The sequence below is a fragment of the Chrysoperla carnea genome, chromosome 4, assembly GCF_905475395.1.
Source record: "Chrysoperla carnea chromosome 4, inChrCarn1.1, whole genome shotgun sequence".
Lineage (NCBI taxonomy): Eukaryota > Metazoa > Arthropoda > Insecta > Neuroptera > Chrysopidae > Chrysoperla > Chrysoperla carnea.
Genome location: NC_058340.1, coordinates 23954311 through 23973953, shown reverse-complemented (window position 1 = coordinate 23973953; position 19643 = coordinate 23954311). Strand labels below are relative to the sequence as shown.

The 19643-nt window shown below is 27.6% G+C and overlaps 3 protein-coding genes across 3 annotated transcripts in view; 1 reads left to right on the top strand and 2 right to left on the bottom strand.

Moving 5' to 3' along the window:
* The window catches only part of LOC123297267 (ankyrin repeat and BTB/POZ domain-containing protein 2), a 73356-nt gene extending 71500 nt beyond the window's left edge, over nucleotides 1-1856 (top strand). Inside the window, exons 8-9 of the mRNA XM_044878866.1 lie at nucleotides 610-792; nucleotides 1506-1856. Of these exons, the coding sequence (XP_044734801.1) occupies nucleotides 610-792; nucleotides 1506-1718 (396 nt within the window). The 3' untranslated portion in view covers nucleotides 1719-1856. The remainder of the gene's footprint in view (nucleotides 1-609; nucleotides 793-1505) is intronic.
* A 10393-nt stretch (nucleotides 1857-12249) lies between these two features.
* LOC123297818 (syntaxin-7) lies at nucleotides 12250-17053 on the bottom strand. Its single transcript, XM_044879612.1, has 3 exons — nucleotides 16646-17053; nucleotides 14499-14923; nucleotides 12250-13548 (listed from the first exon to the last, which is right to left on the bottom strand). The coding sequence occupies exons 1-3, from the start codon at nucleotides 16870-16872 to the stop codon at nucleotides 13364-13366; spliced, it is 837 nt and encodes a 278-aa protein (XP_044735547.1). The 5' UTR covers nucleotides 16873-17053; the 3' UTR covers nucleotides 12250-13363.
* Nucleotides 17054-17645: 592 nt separating this feature from the next.
* On the bottom strand, nucleotides 17646-19465 carry LOC123298388 (protein IMPACT-A-like). Its single transcript, XM_044880376.1, has 4 exons — nucleotides 19289-19465; nucleotides 18619-19203; nucleotides 18464-18561; nucleotides 17646-17784 (listed from the first exon to the last, which is right to left on the bottom strand). The coding sequence occupies exons 1-4, from the start codon at nucleotides 19307-19309 to the stop codon at nucleotides 17688-17690; spliced, it is 801 nt and encodes a 266-aa protein (XP_044736311.1). The 5' UTR covers nucleotides 19310-19465; the 3' UTR covers nucleotides 17646-17687.
* Between the last annotated feature and the right edge of the window lie 178 nt (nucleotides 19466-19643).

Here is a 19643-nt window from a genome sequence, read left to right as displayed (position 1 = left end):
AACAATAGAATATTATGACCCTAAGCTTTTCTTCTTGAACCCCTTTGTCGCAAGTACGGATTTCCCAAAAGCATTTAAAATCTGGGAAGGCTAGACTTTGGTGACTTGCTAGTGTTGCTATTCTACTGAGTCACAAAATCGTTATTTCATTATTTTATGTATTCATTGCATAGTCATATTATCTTATATATTATTTCTCTAGCCTAGTTTTCTATCACATCGCGAAATCTTTCTTACTATTTAATTAATTTCCAAAATTTACCCCTCATTTTAAAGCTTATCATGCTGGCTAACGACGAAAAATAGACTCACGATCTAAAAGTGTATCGGTTAGAGAAATAATATTAAGATTTAATTTTGTTCAGTATATATACTAAAAAAAAATAAATATAATTTTAAAAAAAATTATATATAATTTGTATATCATAAATGTAATAAAATTGCCTATACTGATATTATATTATTTTTCTAGCCGGGTCCAGCTAGTCCTATGAATTTCATTTTTGAGTTTTTCATTTTATAACGTTTTAGAAGGACGATAACAGGATTTCGCTTTCTGAATTAACTAATCGTTGAATTATGATTAATGTTTTGTATTTTTATTTTCAGATTGTAATGCAATTTTTATATCAAGGTGGTTGTCAAGCTTTAGAGCCAGCACCAGGAGATATTTTAGAATTAATGGCGGCTGCAAATTTCTTCCAATTGGATGGATTACTTCGATATTGTGAGGCCCGATGTGCGGCTATGCTTGACTTGGATAATGTTGTTTCAATGTATATACATGCTAAAGTAAGCAGAAATTTGTTTCTACAATCAGCTTAAGGCCAAACGAGCACTAGAACAGTGTATAGATGGAATTTTTAATATGTAATCAATAGTGAATACAATAAATTCAATTTTTTTTAGAAAGTTAAATTAGTCCACGAGACAGCATCTTTTAAATGGTCAATACATACTTGAAACTTCGTGAGTGGCTTCCTTTTGGCAAGTCTATCAAACTTTCTCGAAAACTTCGACTTTTTCGAAAATGTTGCGTTTTCAAATGAACATGATAATGTCATATTTTAAGCTATCGATCAGTAAAACGCAGCAGGGAATTTGTTGAACATTTGATAACATTAATAACTATTAAACAGTTTTTTCGGACAAAATATTTTATTGTTTAATAATAATTAATGTTCTCAAGTGGTCATAGTGTCCGGCAAATTCCCTGCTGCGTTTTTTCAGACCTATAGCTAAAATATGACTTTATAATGCTCATTTGAAAAAGCAGCTCTTTCTAAAAAAGTGGTATAGAGAAAGTTTGGTAGACTAGCCAAAAGGAACCCACTTACGAAGTTTCAAGTATGTATTAATCGTTTAACAAAAAGAATGCTTTCCCGCGTATTAAATACCATAACTTTTAAAACTTACATTTCTGTTAATACGTCAGTAGTGGTCGTATATCCTTAAACTATAGTAATATTAGTTGTCGTCCAACTAAATGTCTTCTTTTGTTCCAGGTTTATAATGCTCAACAATTATTAGAATACTGCCAAGGATTTTTATTACAAAATATGGTCGCTTTATTAACGTACGACGATTCTGTAAAACGTTTACTATTTTCCAAAAAATTACCCAATCATGATGTTCTTGCCGGCTTGCTTACAACATTACAAACACGAATCAAGGCTCGTTCTTCTGCTAAACCTGCTTCAACTACACATTTAAGATAATAATATTAGAGCTTACCTGCCCCTTTCCTCCCACAATAATATATTCCAATTTATATAATTCGCAGTTAAAATCAACCAAATGGTGTCTGTTTTCTAATTTCAAATTGTAATTTGTAATTTTATAGACAGATTAATTAATTTTCGGTGAAGGTGAACCAAATAAAAATCAATGAGATATTAAAATATCTAAACCATTATGATTTTAATTGCAAATAAAAAATCTTCTTGCCATTTGATTATTTAATATAGTAACGCCATTTTTTTTTTATTATTAAATCGAAAATTGTGCAATAATCAGAAAAAATAAAATGAAACGAACAAGTATTATTTGTTAACATTCGAATCATTTCGGTGATAAAAATTTATTATTTATGTTTATATATAAAATTCTATTTTTGATATTTATAGCATTTACTATATATATAATTTTTATATAACGAAAATTTTTGTTTATACAATGAAAAAAAACAAATTGGAAAAACGCATGAACAATTTTTTTAAGCAATTTTTTTGTTATTAACAATTTTAATGTTGCAAAAAAACAAATTTGGTCTTTATTTCTATATAGTGTAGAGAATCATTCAATAGGTCTTTAAAACTACAAAGAAATTAGAGCAGATTTGGGTTGAACACATACTCGGAAACTTCAATTCAACGACCCAAAAAATATAAACCGATTAATTTTCTCTCTGTTACCACTGTTAACTTCTTTAATAGTATATTACACGTCTAAGGAGCAAAAGTAAATAATGCCTCAGATCTCATGTTCATTGCCGCCCGAGGCGAAACCAAGGGTGACAAACATGATGGGAGAAAATATATTCCCCCTTCGGGCGGAAAATTGTCAACTTTCGTCCCGCTGTGTTAAACGAAGTTGCCGCTTTCTGCTTCCGTCGAACAGAAAAATAGTATGCACACCACGAGAACAAGTAAAAAATGTCTCTTTTGTTCTGTCTGTTCTTTAATTTTGCTGCCTAGATGTGTAGTATACTTTTATTGACCATTGTTCCAATGCCTCCTAATATTTACTCTGCCACATCAGCTTTTTTGAAAGTGTTCGATACGCTTTTTACATGCGCCTTATGGAAAATACTTTATATTTACAAGAAATTTTGTTTTTTATACTCAATCAATTCAAAACAGATATTTTAGAGTGTAAATTTCCGTTTTTACGATTACAGTAATTGATAGGTCGAAATTACTCGCATTTTTGCTCGGAAATTCAATTATATTTCACAATAAACTTTATCTTTTGAGTGAGTTTATTAATTTTGATCATGTTTGAACGTCTTGTACTGCTTCCAAACTCGAGTTTTAAAGTGAAAATAATTCGCCATAGACCTTAAAATTTTTAGCGAATCAGCTTAGTTTCAGCATAATTTTAGTCAAACTCCTTTATTCCGTTTAAAAAAACCGGTTTACAGTTTGCGCTTATTCAGGCACAAAAATTTATTAAAGGCACTGAAAATTATAAATTTTCGATACTTTTTCATAAAAATTACACAAGTGGCATTAATAAAAAAAAGGGCATTAATTTCTTCTAGAAAAAAAGTTTAAATTTTATTGCATGCGTATTTCCATTAAAATTGTTTACTTGGTCATTATTATTAGAATAGTATTTAATTTTCAACTAATGGGATAACGAAAATTTTTGGGCGTGTATGTCAATATCATGATATTTTTTAAAAATATCTGTACATAAATCTAATCTTGGCTCTTGGCTAATTTAATAATTCACTCTTATGTAAACGCGTTACAAACGTTAATTCTTCCTTATTAAAAAATAAATTTAAAAAAAAAAATTATAATTGCTTTTAGAATTAGTATTTTATGAGTTTTTTTTAATTATTCGAATTTTTTTAAATAAACCGAATTGTAAATAAAATTTTATTACAAAATTTCGTATGCACGATATTTCATGATTAGAAGTAGTAAATGTGTATTTTAAGCTTAAAATAATGAAAAGATACTCTTCGCCCTAATATGTTATAATAAACAGATTTACCCATTACTTGTTAATTTAAAGAAAAAAACAATTAGTTCCAGAATCATTGTATAAAGTCATTTCACAAATTCTAAATACGCATCTTTTTAACTGATATGAGCGGAGGTAGAAACAGACTCATGTGGTGTTAAAAGTAACAGAAATAAGAAAAGCGCACAGAGAAATGTATGTTGACATTAAATCTACTTAAAAGTTATGGAAATTTATTCCACGAAAAAATGGTCGAAAAATATGGCTAAAACAAATTGTATTGTGTGACAAGTCTTTCAAATTTTTAACTTATAATTGATCCCAAAAGTAAAACAAGTGAAATTTACAAAACTAAAAAAAAACCCAACAATGCGGGTTTTTTCTTGTAGCTCTCACTATATTGAATCGCTTTTCTTGAAACATAGTTAAAAACACTCGCGATTAAATTACCTTTAAAAAAAAAATCAAAAATGGTTCATCTGTTTAGGAGCTACGAACTACTTTGTCACAGACAGACACACACATATAACGGTGAAACTTTTAACACCCCTCCTTTTGCGTCGGGAGTTAAAAATCGTTCAAAAATTCCAATGTCTACTTTTCGATAATCGTATAAAGGTGTATATAAGAATTTTTAAAATGTCTTTGTATAATAGCTTCAGAGCTAAAAGTTAATCAATAACAAAATAAGAAACCAATTGTGATTCTCATTCTTGTTTTAATATAAAATTTATATGTAAAATAATCATTTTTTTCTCAAGATTTATTTTAGGGTTTTTAATTAAACACCATAAACTAGTTAGCGCCAAATATTAATTCATAATTAAATATTCATAATTAATAAATTTTAATTCCCGATTGTCTCCATCAACATTTACATATACATACTTCATTCGGTAATTAAAAAAAAAAAAAAAAAGAGTAAAGATGGTGTTAGTGGGGATTAAATGACAAATTAATTTTAAAGGGTCAAATATTTTTAATAATAAATTTAATATTCTGAAGGAGCATTTCAGGAGCAATTTTTTTATATATCTTTTTGTTTTAAATATTAATATTTGGCGCTAACTAATTCATGGTTAATTAAACTCTGGAAGCTTTGGATACCATTTATAAATATTATTTAAATATGGATAATTTACACTTAAATTCGTCACAATATAAGTATTTAAATCGCATACAAAGCTCCATGAGTTTTTATTTTAAGTACTTAACTCTGTAAAATAGTAATATTTCTTGCCCGTCCTATTGCTAAGTACACATAATAATATCGTTGTTAGAAGCAGAACAATAAAATCGCAGATATCTCTGTAAATAGTAGATTTCCTCTTCCTTTAATAGTATGAATGATAAGAACTACAACTTTGTTTCTTATAAATATTAAAAATATTGTCTTCTCTATTCACCTATTTGATTTTGCCTGTATAACGAACTTCAGCGTTATACTATAGCAGCGGTAAATTCAATAGGCCTTTTCATCGATTTGCTATTGTTTCGGACAGTCAAAAAATTATTAAAGTAAAGAAAATAAATATATTTTACCTTTATCTAACACCGCTTTTTGACAAAGGTAGAAGATATGTTGTATATCTTTACTTGAACAGTTTTTAACATCTGTCCGAAAAAAAAGAATCGTTTTTTTTTTAATGAAAAGGTCTATTCATTGGTAAAAGCAAATTTCACGAAAAAATAACTGATAAGATGATAAATTGTAGGAAAAATTATTTTTAACAACTTTGCTGTGGTTCTTTAATCCTATATATTATACTAACGGAGGCAATAAACCAAGATTAAAAAACGTTGTTATTTAGTCTCCCCTAATAGACAATTTCTGGAAAGGCAATGTGTTAGAAAGCGTACGACGGATAAGTGAATTATAAAGTTATATTAATATACCGTCTAGTATATTTAAATATTGTATTAAAAACAAGTTCTCTTTATATTTCTGTATACATAATTTTATTTTCATATATCAAAAGTAATGCATTATTTTTAAAATAAATAGAAAATTATGTAAAATTGGTTTTTCTGATTTATTTTTATCCATTTTCATATCTATTTTACATATTACTATTGATTTTCTTAGCTTGGAAATTTTTTAGAAGCGAAACTATTATTATCGAAGCTATTAGATGGTTCATTCCAGAGACTGACAAATGGGTTGCATTTTAATGTACTAAAATATACAGAACCAAAATATTAGAGGAAAATTTTTATCAAAATTTCAAACAGCTGTATCTATGCGAAAAATTATCGAATTTGGAATAACTATGCTCTTTTGAAAAATTTTATTTTCTATTTTTGGAATCTATCAGTTTCTCGTTCTGGAATCTCACAAATCTTGACCACTCCTTGCCGCTTTGCACGTAGGGCCGAAACGGTGAGAAATTCTGTGAATAAATTTTATATAAAGTTTAAATACGTACCAAAACTTTAAAAATTGTCTTACATAAAATTTTTTAAGACCACTCGAAAGCTTGTTTATTTTTCTTGAAGCTGATACGGAAACTTTTTTAAACTTTCGAGAAAAATAAACAATCTTTCAAATAGTCTTAAAAATTTTGTTGTAAAATAATTTATAATAAACCTAATAGATTCCAAAAATAGAATATAAAATTTTTCAAACGAGCTATACTCATTCCAAATTCGATGATTTTTCACAGTTGTTTGAAATTTTGTGTTAAAAAAATTTTCCTTTAATACTTTGGTTTCGTATAAAAATTAATAAATTAATCATTTGGTACTATGTGTAGATATTGGAGTTTTATAGTTGCTTAATTGTTATTTGAGAAAGGATATGTTGGTTTATTATGTTCATATGATAGGTCTATATCAGTTCCTTGTGGATTAACATCAGTGCTCCAAGTAATCTATAAATTTTTACCACCATATATATATATATATATATATATATATATATATATATATATATATATATATATATATAAAATATCAAACCATTTGTTACCCGTTAATAGGTTGTTATCGTAAATATTGAAAGGAAATTGAAGATCGTAGCTCTCTGATCTCCGGATGTTAATCGAAGGACAATTAAAAAAATTTGTTCTAGACGTTTTTTAATTTGCTAATTTTTTCATAGTTATAACTTTCCTTCTGTCTTTCACGAAAATTATCATGTCATACTTTTCCCATAGTTCCGAATAACCGTTATGCCGCCGAAAAATGCCACCTATACCTTGCGTGAAAATCTTACTCTTTGTGTGAAAATTTAAATAAAATATTCATATATAATTCGTTCCATATCTTTTTTTTTTAGAATCAATTATGTTTTTAATACTTTACTATATAATATATACAATTATTATTGATAAAGATAAATTCAGTTTTTTCCACATAAAATATTGTATTTACATGAAATAAACCATAATATTTAAAATACAGCATACAAAAATTATTCAAAAATATCTTGAGTTTTTTTAAAAAATAGTACTCCGAACAAAAAAAATCAAATTAATTAACAAAATAATTTTTGTCGAATTTGCATTATCTATAAGCAAAATGTAAATTCGACAAATAAAGAAAAGTTAATACCACTAAAATTCATTTAATACTACGGTCGTATACACAGATTATAGTTTTTGATTTAAAAGTCGTATACATAAGTATAGAGTTAGAGAATTGATGAGATCTCAGTGTGTCAGAAATCGGTGACCGATAAATTAAATCAAATTTATTTTAACATAGAAAGTTATAAAATGGTAGAACACCCACTCCCACTATTAAATCAGTGAGCACGATATAATACGCAACAACAAATGACATGGAGCTTGTTTAGCAGATAGAAAGGGGGCTCTTTGAATAAAAAGTTATATACAGTTATTTAGTTTTTAAATGTATGATAAAGGTCGTGTATTCTTCACTGCATAGTAGCAGCACCACCATTACGTACTAGATTCTAACTTTTATAGGCAAAAAATTTGATGGCGCTTTTAAACTTACGAATCATACTAATGCAATTCTCCAATACAGAAAATGGAGCTATTATAAAATACTAAGGTAGAACGAGCACTAAAGCAATTTTAGATTTAGTGTTGAAATTATTTGTACCTTATTTTCAACTTTAATGAGGAATTTTCTTATAACTTCATGAATGTAGACAAAAAATTTGAATCAAAATTTTCGATATCTGACTTGGTTTTCAAAATTTCGAAAGCTAAATAATTTTAAAAAATTTCAATTTTCGATATTTTGAAAATTACTCAAGTTATCTAAAAATTATATTCTTATTTTTCAATAATTTAATTCACCATCAAAATTTAAAATATATATTTTTTTTATTTGTGAAAAAAACAACGGTTTTTTTTTCTTTTTTTCAATAATTTATTAACGTTTTAAATTTAATTCAAAGAGTTTTCTTTCTAATTTCCATCGACTAGTTTTGGAGAAATCTATGAAAACATATAATCCATCTACTGTTTTCGAATAAGACCAATGTTAAATATGCCTACTTTTGAAGTCATTTATTTTTTTAAATAATTGGACAGCGCCCCTAAAATTTTCCGAATTGATTTAGATTTAGTCCAACTTCATATAAAAAAATCAAGCTTTTTATTTAAAATTGTCTTGGTGCTCGTACATCCTTAAGAAGTCATAATTGTTATTTCTTATAATGCTTTATTATGATTGATAAAATAAAAGCAAAAAAAGCTACGAAATTCATCTCTCTGATAACATTATTACCCCTTATATTTATGAAACAATAAAAAAAAGGCTCAAGATTTATATAGAATCAATATTTTTCTAACATTCAGACAACTTGACTTTAAAAAGATTCCGAAAACTCTTTGTGGTACAACAGATGAAAGCCACTCGCCGTTTTACCACTTAATGGCACTGATAAACCGATATAATGATGCCTATTTTTTCCGCTTTATCTTAATATTATTCGTAAATTAAATTAAAAAATTAATTATTTAAAACATACAATTATTTTAAACCATGTATAAGACCGAAGAATTAATATACACTTGTTTTATGAAAAAAAAAGTTATTTAATTTTTATTAAATAATATAAGGTTTTCAAATAAAGCATATAATTTGGAATGAAAACAGACTTATTTAACTACATTAAACCCTTTTATGATGACGTGCACTCATATTATATATGGCGTTCAAAATATGTTTCCTTTTATAGTTATTACTATTTAAATACTACTCTTGTTTCGACATTAAATCCAACTAATGGGTTATTTCTCCAAATTTTCTCTTTTTTGATAAATGAATACAATTTTCAAGCGTCGACTCTCAGTTACTTATACAATTTTTTTTTTTAATTATAATGAAATTATGATTCTCCTTCCGCCAAAATAATCGATACGATAAAATAAAAGATATGTCACTCAAAAAATCTCAAATTTACATTTACATATTATTTTCAAGATTTTAAATTTGTGATGACAGCAAATAACTAATTTGAAAAATTTATAAGAACGCTAAAACGGCCAAACTAACTTTTGTTTCCATGATATTTTTATTATTTAACTTAAAAAATGGAAATCATCGGTAGAAAATACAGCATTTCGAATGCCCTTTTAGTAACGATGTTGATTCGATTAAAACCGTTTAATTGGGATTTTGAAGAAAAAAATTTTTCTTTTTCTTTTTTTTTTGACAAAAATGGAAAGATTATACATAAGTTTTATAAAAAAAATAGTCTTTATTTTTTCATGATATAAGTTACTGACAGTTTTAAAAGAACTTTATGTTTTACGGCCATTTGTTCTGTCGGGCGTTTTCGTTTCTCTTTTGAAAAGTTTTTTTAAAACTGTCTGTAACTTTATAATTATCATGAAAAAAAAACAGAAACAATTTTGTTATAAAACTTATATATCATCTTTTCATTTTTGTCAAAAAAAACTTTGGTTCAAAAAAAAAATGTAGGGCAACTATTATTCTAAATTGAAACTGCCCGATTTCCGCGTAACATTAGTATGTATAAGAAAAACCGTTAATATATACGATAAATTTACAATAAAACGGCTGGTTATGTGAATAACCGAAATGTTTTTTATTTTATCGTACTGTTTATTTTAACGTAAAATTAGAAGAATGTTCTATTTTCAAAAAAAAAAATGCACACAAAAGACGTTAATAACAATAACTTATAAACGAGAATTATTGAGAACTCTCAAATATCCAAAAACATTGTAATTCGGCTAATTTTTTCGTAAATTAAAATTAAAAATCATTAATATTACAATATTTCACAATAACCCTAATTTAAACAACTTGTTTAGGGATCATCCAATAATTTGTTCAAGTAAGTCTTCTTCTTTGCGTAGTATAAGCTAACACTTTCATTTGAGACTTTCGAATCAAACGAAATCAATTATCTGCTAACAAAATATCACAAAAATATAGAACCATGCGAAACTCGCTTTAGTGTAATTTGGTCAGTTCATTTTTTTAAATATATCATGAATGTAACTTCCCTTATCCTCCAATCACATCTCCCTTATTTAAATATTACGTAATTCATGAATGGCCACTAGGAAACAAAATTAATTGTATTTGGTAGAACTTGAAATCAGTAAACAAACTGAAAATCGAAATTACTTGGTTCTAAAATTGATTTATTTTTTCACTTGATTGCAGTGGCAGATTTATAAATTTGTAAGTCACCGGAAAACAATAAATTTGATTCTTTAGTCACATTAAAAATTTCTCCAAATTGAATCTAAACCAAAATCTACCAATGCTTGATTATTTGTAACAAATACTATCAGTTTTTAATAATATCCTCAAAATAAAAAAAGAAAATTACATGTACTTGGAATTACTGATTTTACCAATAATAATTTACACGTCTCATTTACGGGGGTCTTAAAACTTTTTTTTTAAATTCTTATAATAATACATAAACTATATATGAGAGAAAAATAATTAATACGAATTAATAACAAAATATAACAATAAATAACAAGGCCGATATTTTTTATATCCATCACATAAAAAGTAAAGTTAGCTCAAATTCGATTTGGAATTGTATTTTGGCTATTATACGTATTCGGCTTTCGCGGGATGCTTACCACCGACAAGAGCAATGGTTCTCGAATTCTTCCGATATCACGTATACTCATGTTAAGTCTATTCTACAACTGAAGTCTTATACAGATGTCGATTGACAGATAACGGGTGCAAGTGCAATAAAAGTCAGTTATGACAATTATATACCGTTTTTGTAGAAAATATCAAAAATGGCTTATATTACGCATACATTTACTAAAATAATAGCCTTCTTCTTATGGGAAAATGGTAACGTAAAAAACTGATCTATTGGTCAAAAAAGGATAATTGGCTATCACATATTTACCACACAGAAAATCGGATTTCCTTCAAACCAAAATTCGAGCATAGTTAGATAATTTACACTCACGTTAAATTGAAAATTTGATCTGAACGGTATTTATGTTAATGTATATTGATTTTATAGCAATTTTCGGACATACCTCAATATATAAAAATCATTAATAGCAATTACAAAAATTAAATAAATTTATTTAATTTCTTGCAATCGTATACCATTATGGTTATTTATATTTTAGGGTAACTTGAAGTTATTTCATATAGTTTTTCTGACCGAAATAGATTTTATGTGACCGAAAACTATAAATTCAAAGCTAAAGTCTAATAAACTATAGCCTTTTCTACACTTAAAGCCGTATGTCGGTTTATCGGCTGGCAAAAACCGAACGACATACTATTTTAATTATAGAAAATCGTTATTTCTCGAAGAACTTTCTTTTAACGTGCACGAAAATTTTAGAACTTCTTTCTTCGAACGGTAAAAATAAAGTTTTTGATTGAAGGAATGTCAAAAATTTTATATGTGTAACGTAGTGGATACCGGTTTATTGTTAAAAAAAGATATTGTCCTGAATATGGTAAAAATAATAAAATAGTCTCGTGCTCTACTTTAGACAATCGAATCTGTTTCAACTCAAAATTTTATGTGTGGAATAGAATAAAAATTCACATTTTAAGTGACAATCTAAAATATGTTGAGCGAATAAGGTTTTAGATAATTCCATGATGAAAAATTTAACCTCTCATTTATAAAATATCGTAAATATAAATATTGTAGATTTTAAACTGAGAGTACAATCCTCTGGTATTATTTTATTATTTCAATGAGACTGTAGACTCTCGGTATAAAATCTACAATATAATGCCGGTTTTCCACTAAACGGACAAACAAAACAAAGCTCAAACAATAACTTAACTTTTCGCAAACTTTTTAGTGGAAAACCGGTATTAGACTTATTTTATACGAAAGTTACTGTTTTGAATACATGGTTAATAATAAATTGAAATAAAATTCATAAAATAGCCATTTCCGAAGTATATTAAATATAAATGTTTTATCGGAAATTATAAATTCAAAAACCAAAATAGCTGACAATGAAGCAAAATCAAGAAAAATTGCTCAATTATCGTTTTCAGAGTATCACAGGGCACAAATAACTTTTATATAACACACTAAAAAAATTCAATATTTCACAAAATTTGAAATTAATTTTTTCAATTATAGCCTTGAATGATTAGGTAGAGAAATGGATCTCAAATAAAAATGGAATTTCAAATAAAAACAATTTTACGAAAGTATTTATGAGATCTATTCGACTACCTAATATTATTAGACTGAGCAACTATCAATCAGTAATTAGTTAATTTGATCAAATTTCTCCAGAGAGAGTCTGTAATTTTCTGATTTTGAAAAAGGTGTTTTACTTGGTCAAGAACCATATCCCTTTTAAAAACAACATTCGCAATTAAATTAAGGATTTCGAGTAAATGTAATAAAACTAGAATTTTTCAAAGAGTTATGAACAATATTTAGGAAGAAGTGCGAATGTGCAAAACAGTCTCCACTTCCGAAATATGAATTTATCTAATTGAGGATTCTATGAATTATTACGTTGAATTTACTCCACTTTGTAACTTGTAACCACTTTGTAATTCTCTAAAGAAACCAAGTATTAATTCATGAAGTTTCGATTTATTTCGAGTAGTTTTCGTTTTTAGGAAAACTTAAATCATCAAAATTATTTTTTTATTTAATATAAACTAATTAGGATGACTACGTGCTAATCACTCAATTAACACCGGCACGCCATATATCGACAATTTTTCTTTAAAATATATGGAGTTCAGTATGTATAAAAGATATCAGTAAACTAACCGAACGCTCGGTTCTCCTACAAGTAATCATTAAAAGTAATATTTGGAAATAAATCAATTTATTCCTGATTCAAAATTGCTCGACTTGACATTACAACTAATAGGCTAATATAAATAACAGTTTTGATTTAATTCGCCCGACTATCTTATTACATAAACCGGCCATGAAGATATTTGTAAATTCAATAATGATTATGTTTATATTGTCCAAGTCACATGATGCGATAAAGATATTTATAATAATATGTATTTATTTATTTTTTTATTGGTTAAACGTTTTTCTTTAAGGATATTAAAGGTGGTGTTTTTGTTTTTGTTAGTGTTATTTTTATTTTCTCTTTTAATTGTTGAGTATAGATTGTGATAAAGGGTGGTTGAGGGATTGGATAATAAAGGGAATAGTTGTTAAATGAGTAAAATGGTTAGTGTGATTATTTTGTTTTTGTTTTGGATTATACATATTATTTTTTTAACTACCACTTCGAAATGATGAAATTAATATCCACAATAATATTGTGAAAATAATCATTGCTATTGATAATAGCATACACATACGTCGACGTGATTTCCTTTGATATTCAGCAGCTTTTAATAATTCACTGGCACCTAATTCAACATTATCTGTTGCGTGCTCAATACCATTTTCAATTGTATCTGTAAAACAAATGTTTTTTTTTTAAATTCTAAATGTTTACAGCTTCTCTTAAATTTGAGATTTATAATCACGCGCATATTATTGATATGTTCAATTGCATGTCTTCTTTTGTACCGTTTATTTTATTTTTTTTATTCTTCTTCGAAATGTTATTTCTCCCAAATTTTTAAAGAATGGAATTCCACACAAAACGATTTGGTGCGCACTGCGTAATTCCTCACGGGTGGACTAGTTTTTGTTATTATAACCTTTTCAATGCAAACGCTGGGCAATGACCGAGAACATAGGTGATGACCACTCAATATGCCTTTATCGTTATTATACAAATACTACTAAGCCTGTGCGCAATTTTTGAAGGAGGTACAGCTGGTGTAATGTGGGAGGGGTTATGTGAGGGCAAATGGTGTTGAAGGATATTATGAAGTGGTTTTTTTTAATTGGCATAGGACATATTGCGATCGAAACGAGTTTTGAGGCCAAAGGCCAGAGTAAGATTGTAAGTCGCCTTATTGTTCAACGGGTAAATGTCTAATTGTGGGGCGCGGTGACTAAGTGAGGATAAGAAAGTGAGGATAAGAAAGTGGAGAATATTACGTGATGATATTTGTTTTTAGGGTTTGTATTGTCCGTCGAAGCGCGTGTGGAACAGTTAATATCTGTTACTCGCAGTGAGTATCCGTTATTATAGATATAAAAATTTTCAAAAATGTCTAATCAAATCATCCCTATGGAAAAATGGGCTTTGTTTGATGATGGTACCTAAATTTTTTAATTATTCAATATTATCTAGTATTTCTGAAAATGGGCAAAATCAATATGGTGTATGAGAGCCCGTTATGTAAAAGGATCACGGTAGATCAGAAACAAGATTGTTTATGCTGGAATTAAATCAAACTTCCAGTATAAAATAAAAATTCTAAAATTTTGTAAATTTCTAATGTTCACTTACCTATAGTTTCACCCTGTTGATAAATTAATGCTCCTAATTCGCGCATAATTTGTTGTACATCTAAGACATCATCTTCAATTTGTTTGACTCGTTGTTCCCGTTCCACTAACATTTCTTGTTCAAATTTCAACTCTTTATTTTCCATTTGTTTCTGTTGCAATGCTCTTGCTCGATCTTCATTCTCTTCTTGGTTGTCTTGTGTTGATGCATCATCGATATTCACTAGCAATAAATTTGCTTTCATACGATCAGCAACCTGTTTTTGTACATCGGAATAACGTGCAACTGCCTCTTTAAAATCTTCTGTTAATTTTTCTACTTGTAATTTTTGTTGTTTATCACCACGTCGTACGACGACTGTTAAGCGTTTTAAATCTTTACTGGTTACAGCTACTATTTGATTGGCACTTAATTGTGTTACGTGTCTGAAACAGAATTTCAAAAAGGCAAATTACAAAGGATACTAGCGCATATCATCGTAAAACACACTGGAATAATACGAAGATATCTGCTGTAGTGCCGTTTCACATTTTTTTTCGTATGTGGATTTAATCTCTAACGGGAATTTTCCATTTCATCTCTTCGAGATCCAAATACTTTCGGCTATTAGACAAACTCTTATAAAGAACTTATATCTGAGTGAATAGGTAAATGCTTATATCTAGCTCATAAAATAAAATCTTGAAATAATCGGACTTATGTAAGTAACCTTTTTTCAATCGTTCAAGATATTGGCCCGTAAATGAGCTGGCATTTATAAACTAAAAATTTTTGACTAATACAAGCCTTTTTAGCTAAGCTTTATTTAATTATATACTGCTTTAACTAGCTACAGCAGAATATAATCTATACATATAAAATGCTTTGCCCTGAATCACTGATTGATTGTCGGATCAACGCACAGCCTAAACCGCTGTTCGTAGAGGCCTGAAACTTGAAGGGTATGTTCTTTGTATGACGTCATAAAAAGGCTTTTATTATTCAAACATTTTTAGTTTATAAATGCCAGCTCATTTACGGAGCAAAATCTAGAACGATTGAAAAAGGTTTATTTACATAAGCAGCAAACCTATTCCTATCATTTCAAGAAAAGTGTGTATGGGGCAACGTGATTCCTTGACCTCGATCTCGAACTCAAAAACTGTACCTACATTTAAAAATTTTGGACCCATTAACACTATTCATTTTTCTTGAGATTCTATACATACATCTTATCAGATTTTCACCAAACGAATTTAATCATTCGATTAAATCAACTTTCAAATAAAAATGGGTTAAAATCGACCAATTCGTTTGAGAGCTAAGTACGGCTTAAACCAAATCGCTCAAAACAATTTAAAAAAGCGGTGAATTTTCCTCCATAAATTATCCGAATTAATCATATATTTAATAAAGTAAAAATAAAAAAATAGCTTTGGATGGCATTATAAGCTTGTAAAACCATTTCAGCTTGATACTCGTACGATAAATATTTTAAATTGATTAAAAGACAATTAAAATTTTAAGAAATTTGGCGCTGCCATAAAATTTTAAGAATTTACAAATTAAATTAAAATATATCACGTTCATGAAAGCCAAGCGGAAATTACTTCACAAACTTCTAATAACAAAATAACATTTGTTTTCTATAATAACAAAACTTCTAATGACAAAACAAGCGTTTAATTCTATTTTTATTAAAAGCAATTATTTTTATGCTTGTGCTTTTAAATAAAACATTTTAAACTAATTTATTTAGTGTCCAAAAAAATAGCTTTTGGTCGCACTTTTTTAGCATTAGTGGACCTTAAAAAAATTTGGTAATCTTGATAAATTTTAGATGAAAAGAAAATTCAAATTTATTTGAAATTTAATGTATTAGGTTACTACTTTTAAATTCTCAATAAAATTTTTCCTTGATGTTTTTCAAAATCTACATGTTCTATAAAAATATTTAGTATCTTACAATATCTTACTTAAATTTTTCTCTATCAAACTATCTAAAACTTTATGAAAGCTTATAACAAAGAATCATCTAATTTTACAATAAAAATAAGCTTCTCAGCTTTTTTTCTAATTTGAATTGGACAAAGCTGTAACACAATTTCTAACTCTCTTAATCTAAATAGAATCACGTTTTCATAAAGCAAACAAATTAAATTACTTACACTTTATCCCTTAATCCTTGATTATCCTTAACAGTTCCAATACACTTTAATGCTCTTTCTAAAGTCCGCCAACTATTATTTATTGTATAGACATTTGTTGTAATATTCTCACTTAAATTATACAATTCGGTAGGACTAAAACCCACCTCAGGATCATTATTTGTGACCGAGCCATAATTACGTGATGGACCCCCCAAACCAGAACTAGCAAAACCACCTCTCGACATATTTTTTATATAAAATTAAGGAATTGATCCACCACTGATTTATATTAATTACAAACTAGTCTAAATAACTATGTTAAAAAGTAAAAAATTAATGTATCACTGCTGATTGAATCATCACAGTGTCATTTTCTACTTTGAAAAATAATGATCCCTCAAGTTAAAATCATTTCTTTTTGTTCTGTCATCTGATGACAACTGGTAGAGGGCTCTCTAGTTGTTAAAAGTTGTTCTCAAGTTTTACGTCATTTGACATTTAGGTTTTAGGTTATATAAAGTACAGTATAAACCATATATTTTATAAAGCCCACAACACACGATACTCTTTTTTTTTATTTGAATCGAAATATTCATAAACACTTATGAAGAATATCTATCTAAGCATTAACTAAGGTGAATCAATTAGGCGTCAAGCATAATAAATTTTAATGAGATAAGAAAATATTCATTTACATATGCAAACCTAATAAAAGTTTTGTGCTTTGTAAATTTAAATTTTAGAAAATTAAGTTTTTAGCATCGTACACAATGAGTTTAATTGGTTCACATGAAAATTAATTATATGGGTTGTATAGTTTTTTTTTTTTTTTTAGAAATAAAAATCACATTTAGCGAATTCTTCAAACGAATATTTCCTACATTTTGAACACATGCATCTATATTTGTTCAATATGTAGTCATTTCTTCATTTAGAAAACGTTATCTAACATAGTTTAACAATAGGCACATACTAGATCCAACTTTTCATTAAAAATAAAATTTATTTATTCTTTGCTTAACAGTTAACAATATAAATAATATAAAATAAGTATCAAAATCTATTTCTTCTTTATAAATCCTGCTTCTTCTAAAACCTGACGCGCTGCATTATTGATATGTCGAAATCTATCTGGTCCCAAATGTATGCCACCATACCTTAGACCAAAAAAACCCATGAATATTATTATAATATATAATCGTATAATGTAATATTATTTATTGTTAGTTACAGAACATGGTTTATTCACTTCATCCCATTAAATCACCATATATGGAATGCTATTATCAATTTTTACGCTGATTGGGTGTAACGCAGAATAAAAATAGAAGTGATTTTTATAGTATGGTAATTTGAATTCGATGAAGTGAATTTGACTACTTATGTTATATGCATATTGTACAAAGTCTACTTCTTTTAATGTATTAACTGTGTTTTGTTAATTTTCATTTCAAAATATTTCATTCAAATTTTGACCAGATAACGAAAGTAGATTAACTTGTGGTCAATTTTAATTGTGTCAGGCATAATTAATTAAGTAATTAATAATGTGCCAGGCATAATTAATCAAGTAATTAATAATTCCTTAATGAAATTCATGAGAAAACTTGATAAAACAAATTTTTAAAAATTATTTTTGACAACCCCATGGTAAGGAAAGGGCTGTACGAGTAGAATAGGATAACCTTTGTGAGAGAGTTAATAAAGATAGCTAATATTATTAATATCTATCTATGCATACGAATTAAGATTGGCAACGAATAAAATCCTTTTTGAGAAGTAACATCTTTAAGATAAAAAAAACTATAATATTAAAATAAAATAATAAATTCTAACCATCTAGTCACAACAATAGCAATATCATAAATATCTAAAATATTTAATAAATGCAACAAACGTTTTCCAGCATGTGTTTCTCCATCGTCATCAAAATCCTAAACAGAAAATAATATTAAAACATTTCTAAACATACAAAGTTAAAATTAACTCACTTGCAGAATACAATCAGTTTTTTTGTCTTTAATTCTATATGCTAATATATTATGTGTAGCCTGAGCGATTTTCTTATTGGATTTCAACGAATCTAACATTAGTTTTACATCACTTGTAGAAAATACTTTTGTTGCATGACCTTGAAATACACTTTTACGATCTTGTATAAGATTTCCATGGCATATATCTAAACTAATATCATTTACGGATGGTTCTAACACATTTTCATTAACTGGTTCGGGTTTTGTATCTAATTCTGTATCGTCACATTCTTTAACAGAAGTTATTTCAAATAATAATTCGCGAACTTTTTCAATCCATTGATATAACACGGATTCACCAATCGATTCTAAATAAACATCATTTAAAGCTAAAGCTAAAGTTTGTTTTTGTAATCGTGATAATGCTGGTGCAGATAATTCTAAATTTGGTGGTGATTGACTAGGATAATCACACGGTAGAGTTATGTACATTGTAACTTCAAAGGCACCTTCTTTTATTGTTATATGAAAACTTCTCGCAGCCTCATCATCACACAACCAATCGGATCCATAAATTGAGCAAAGGGCTTCGATTTCTTCACTCTAAATGAAATAATTTTGAATATTAAGTAGTTATGTTTTAGGAGCGTTTTATATTTTATTTTAATTACAATAGTAATAATTATACCTGAGTTGATAAATCATCCATACTTTAATAAATCCAATTTTATTACACGCTTGATTACAATAGAAAATTTTTTGGAGTACAAATTTTTAGACATAACCTATTTGAAAATTTTACAAAAATTATGCACGAACAATTAAAAAGATGAAATCTTAATAAAATTATTGGTATAGCAAATTATTTGATATATTTATCAAAGCAAAATTTTAAAAATCGTTTTTACAATAATTTCGGAATACAAAATTTTGAATTCTAAAGGTAGTTTTATATGAGATTTATCAGAGTATCAGACGGCAATTGATAACTGTAGGCATGAAGAACCTTCATGACTGTAGGTTTGCAACCCGCCAACTAGCGA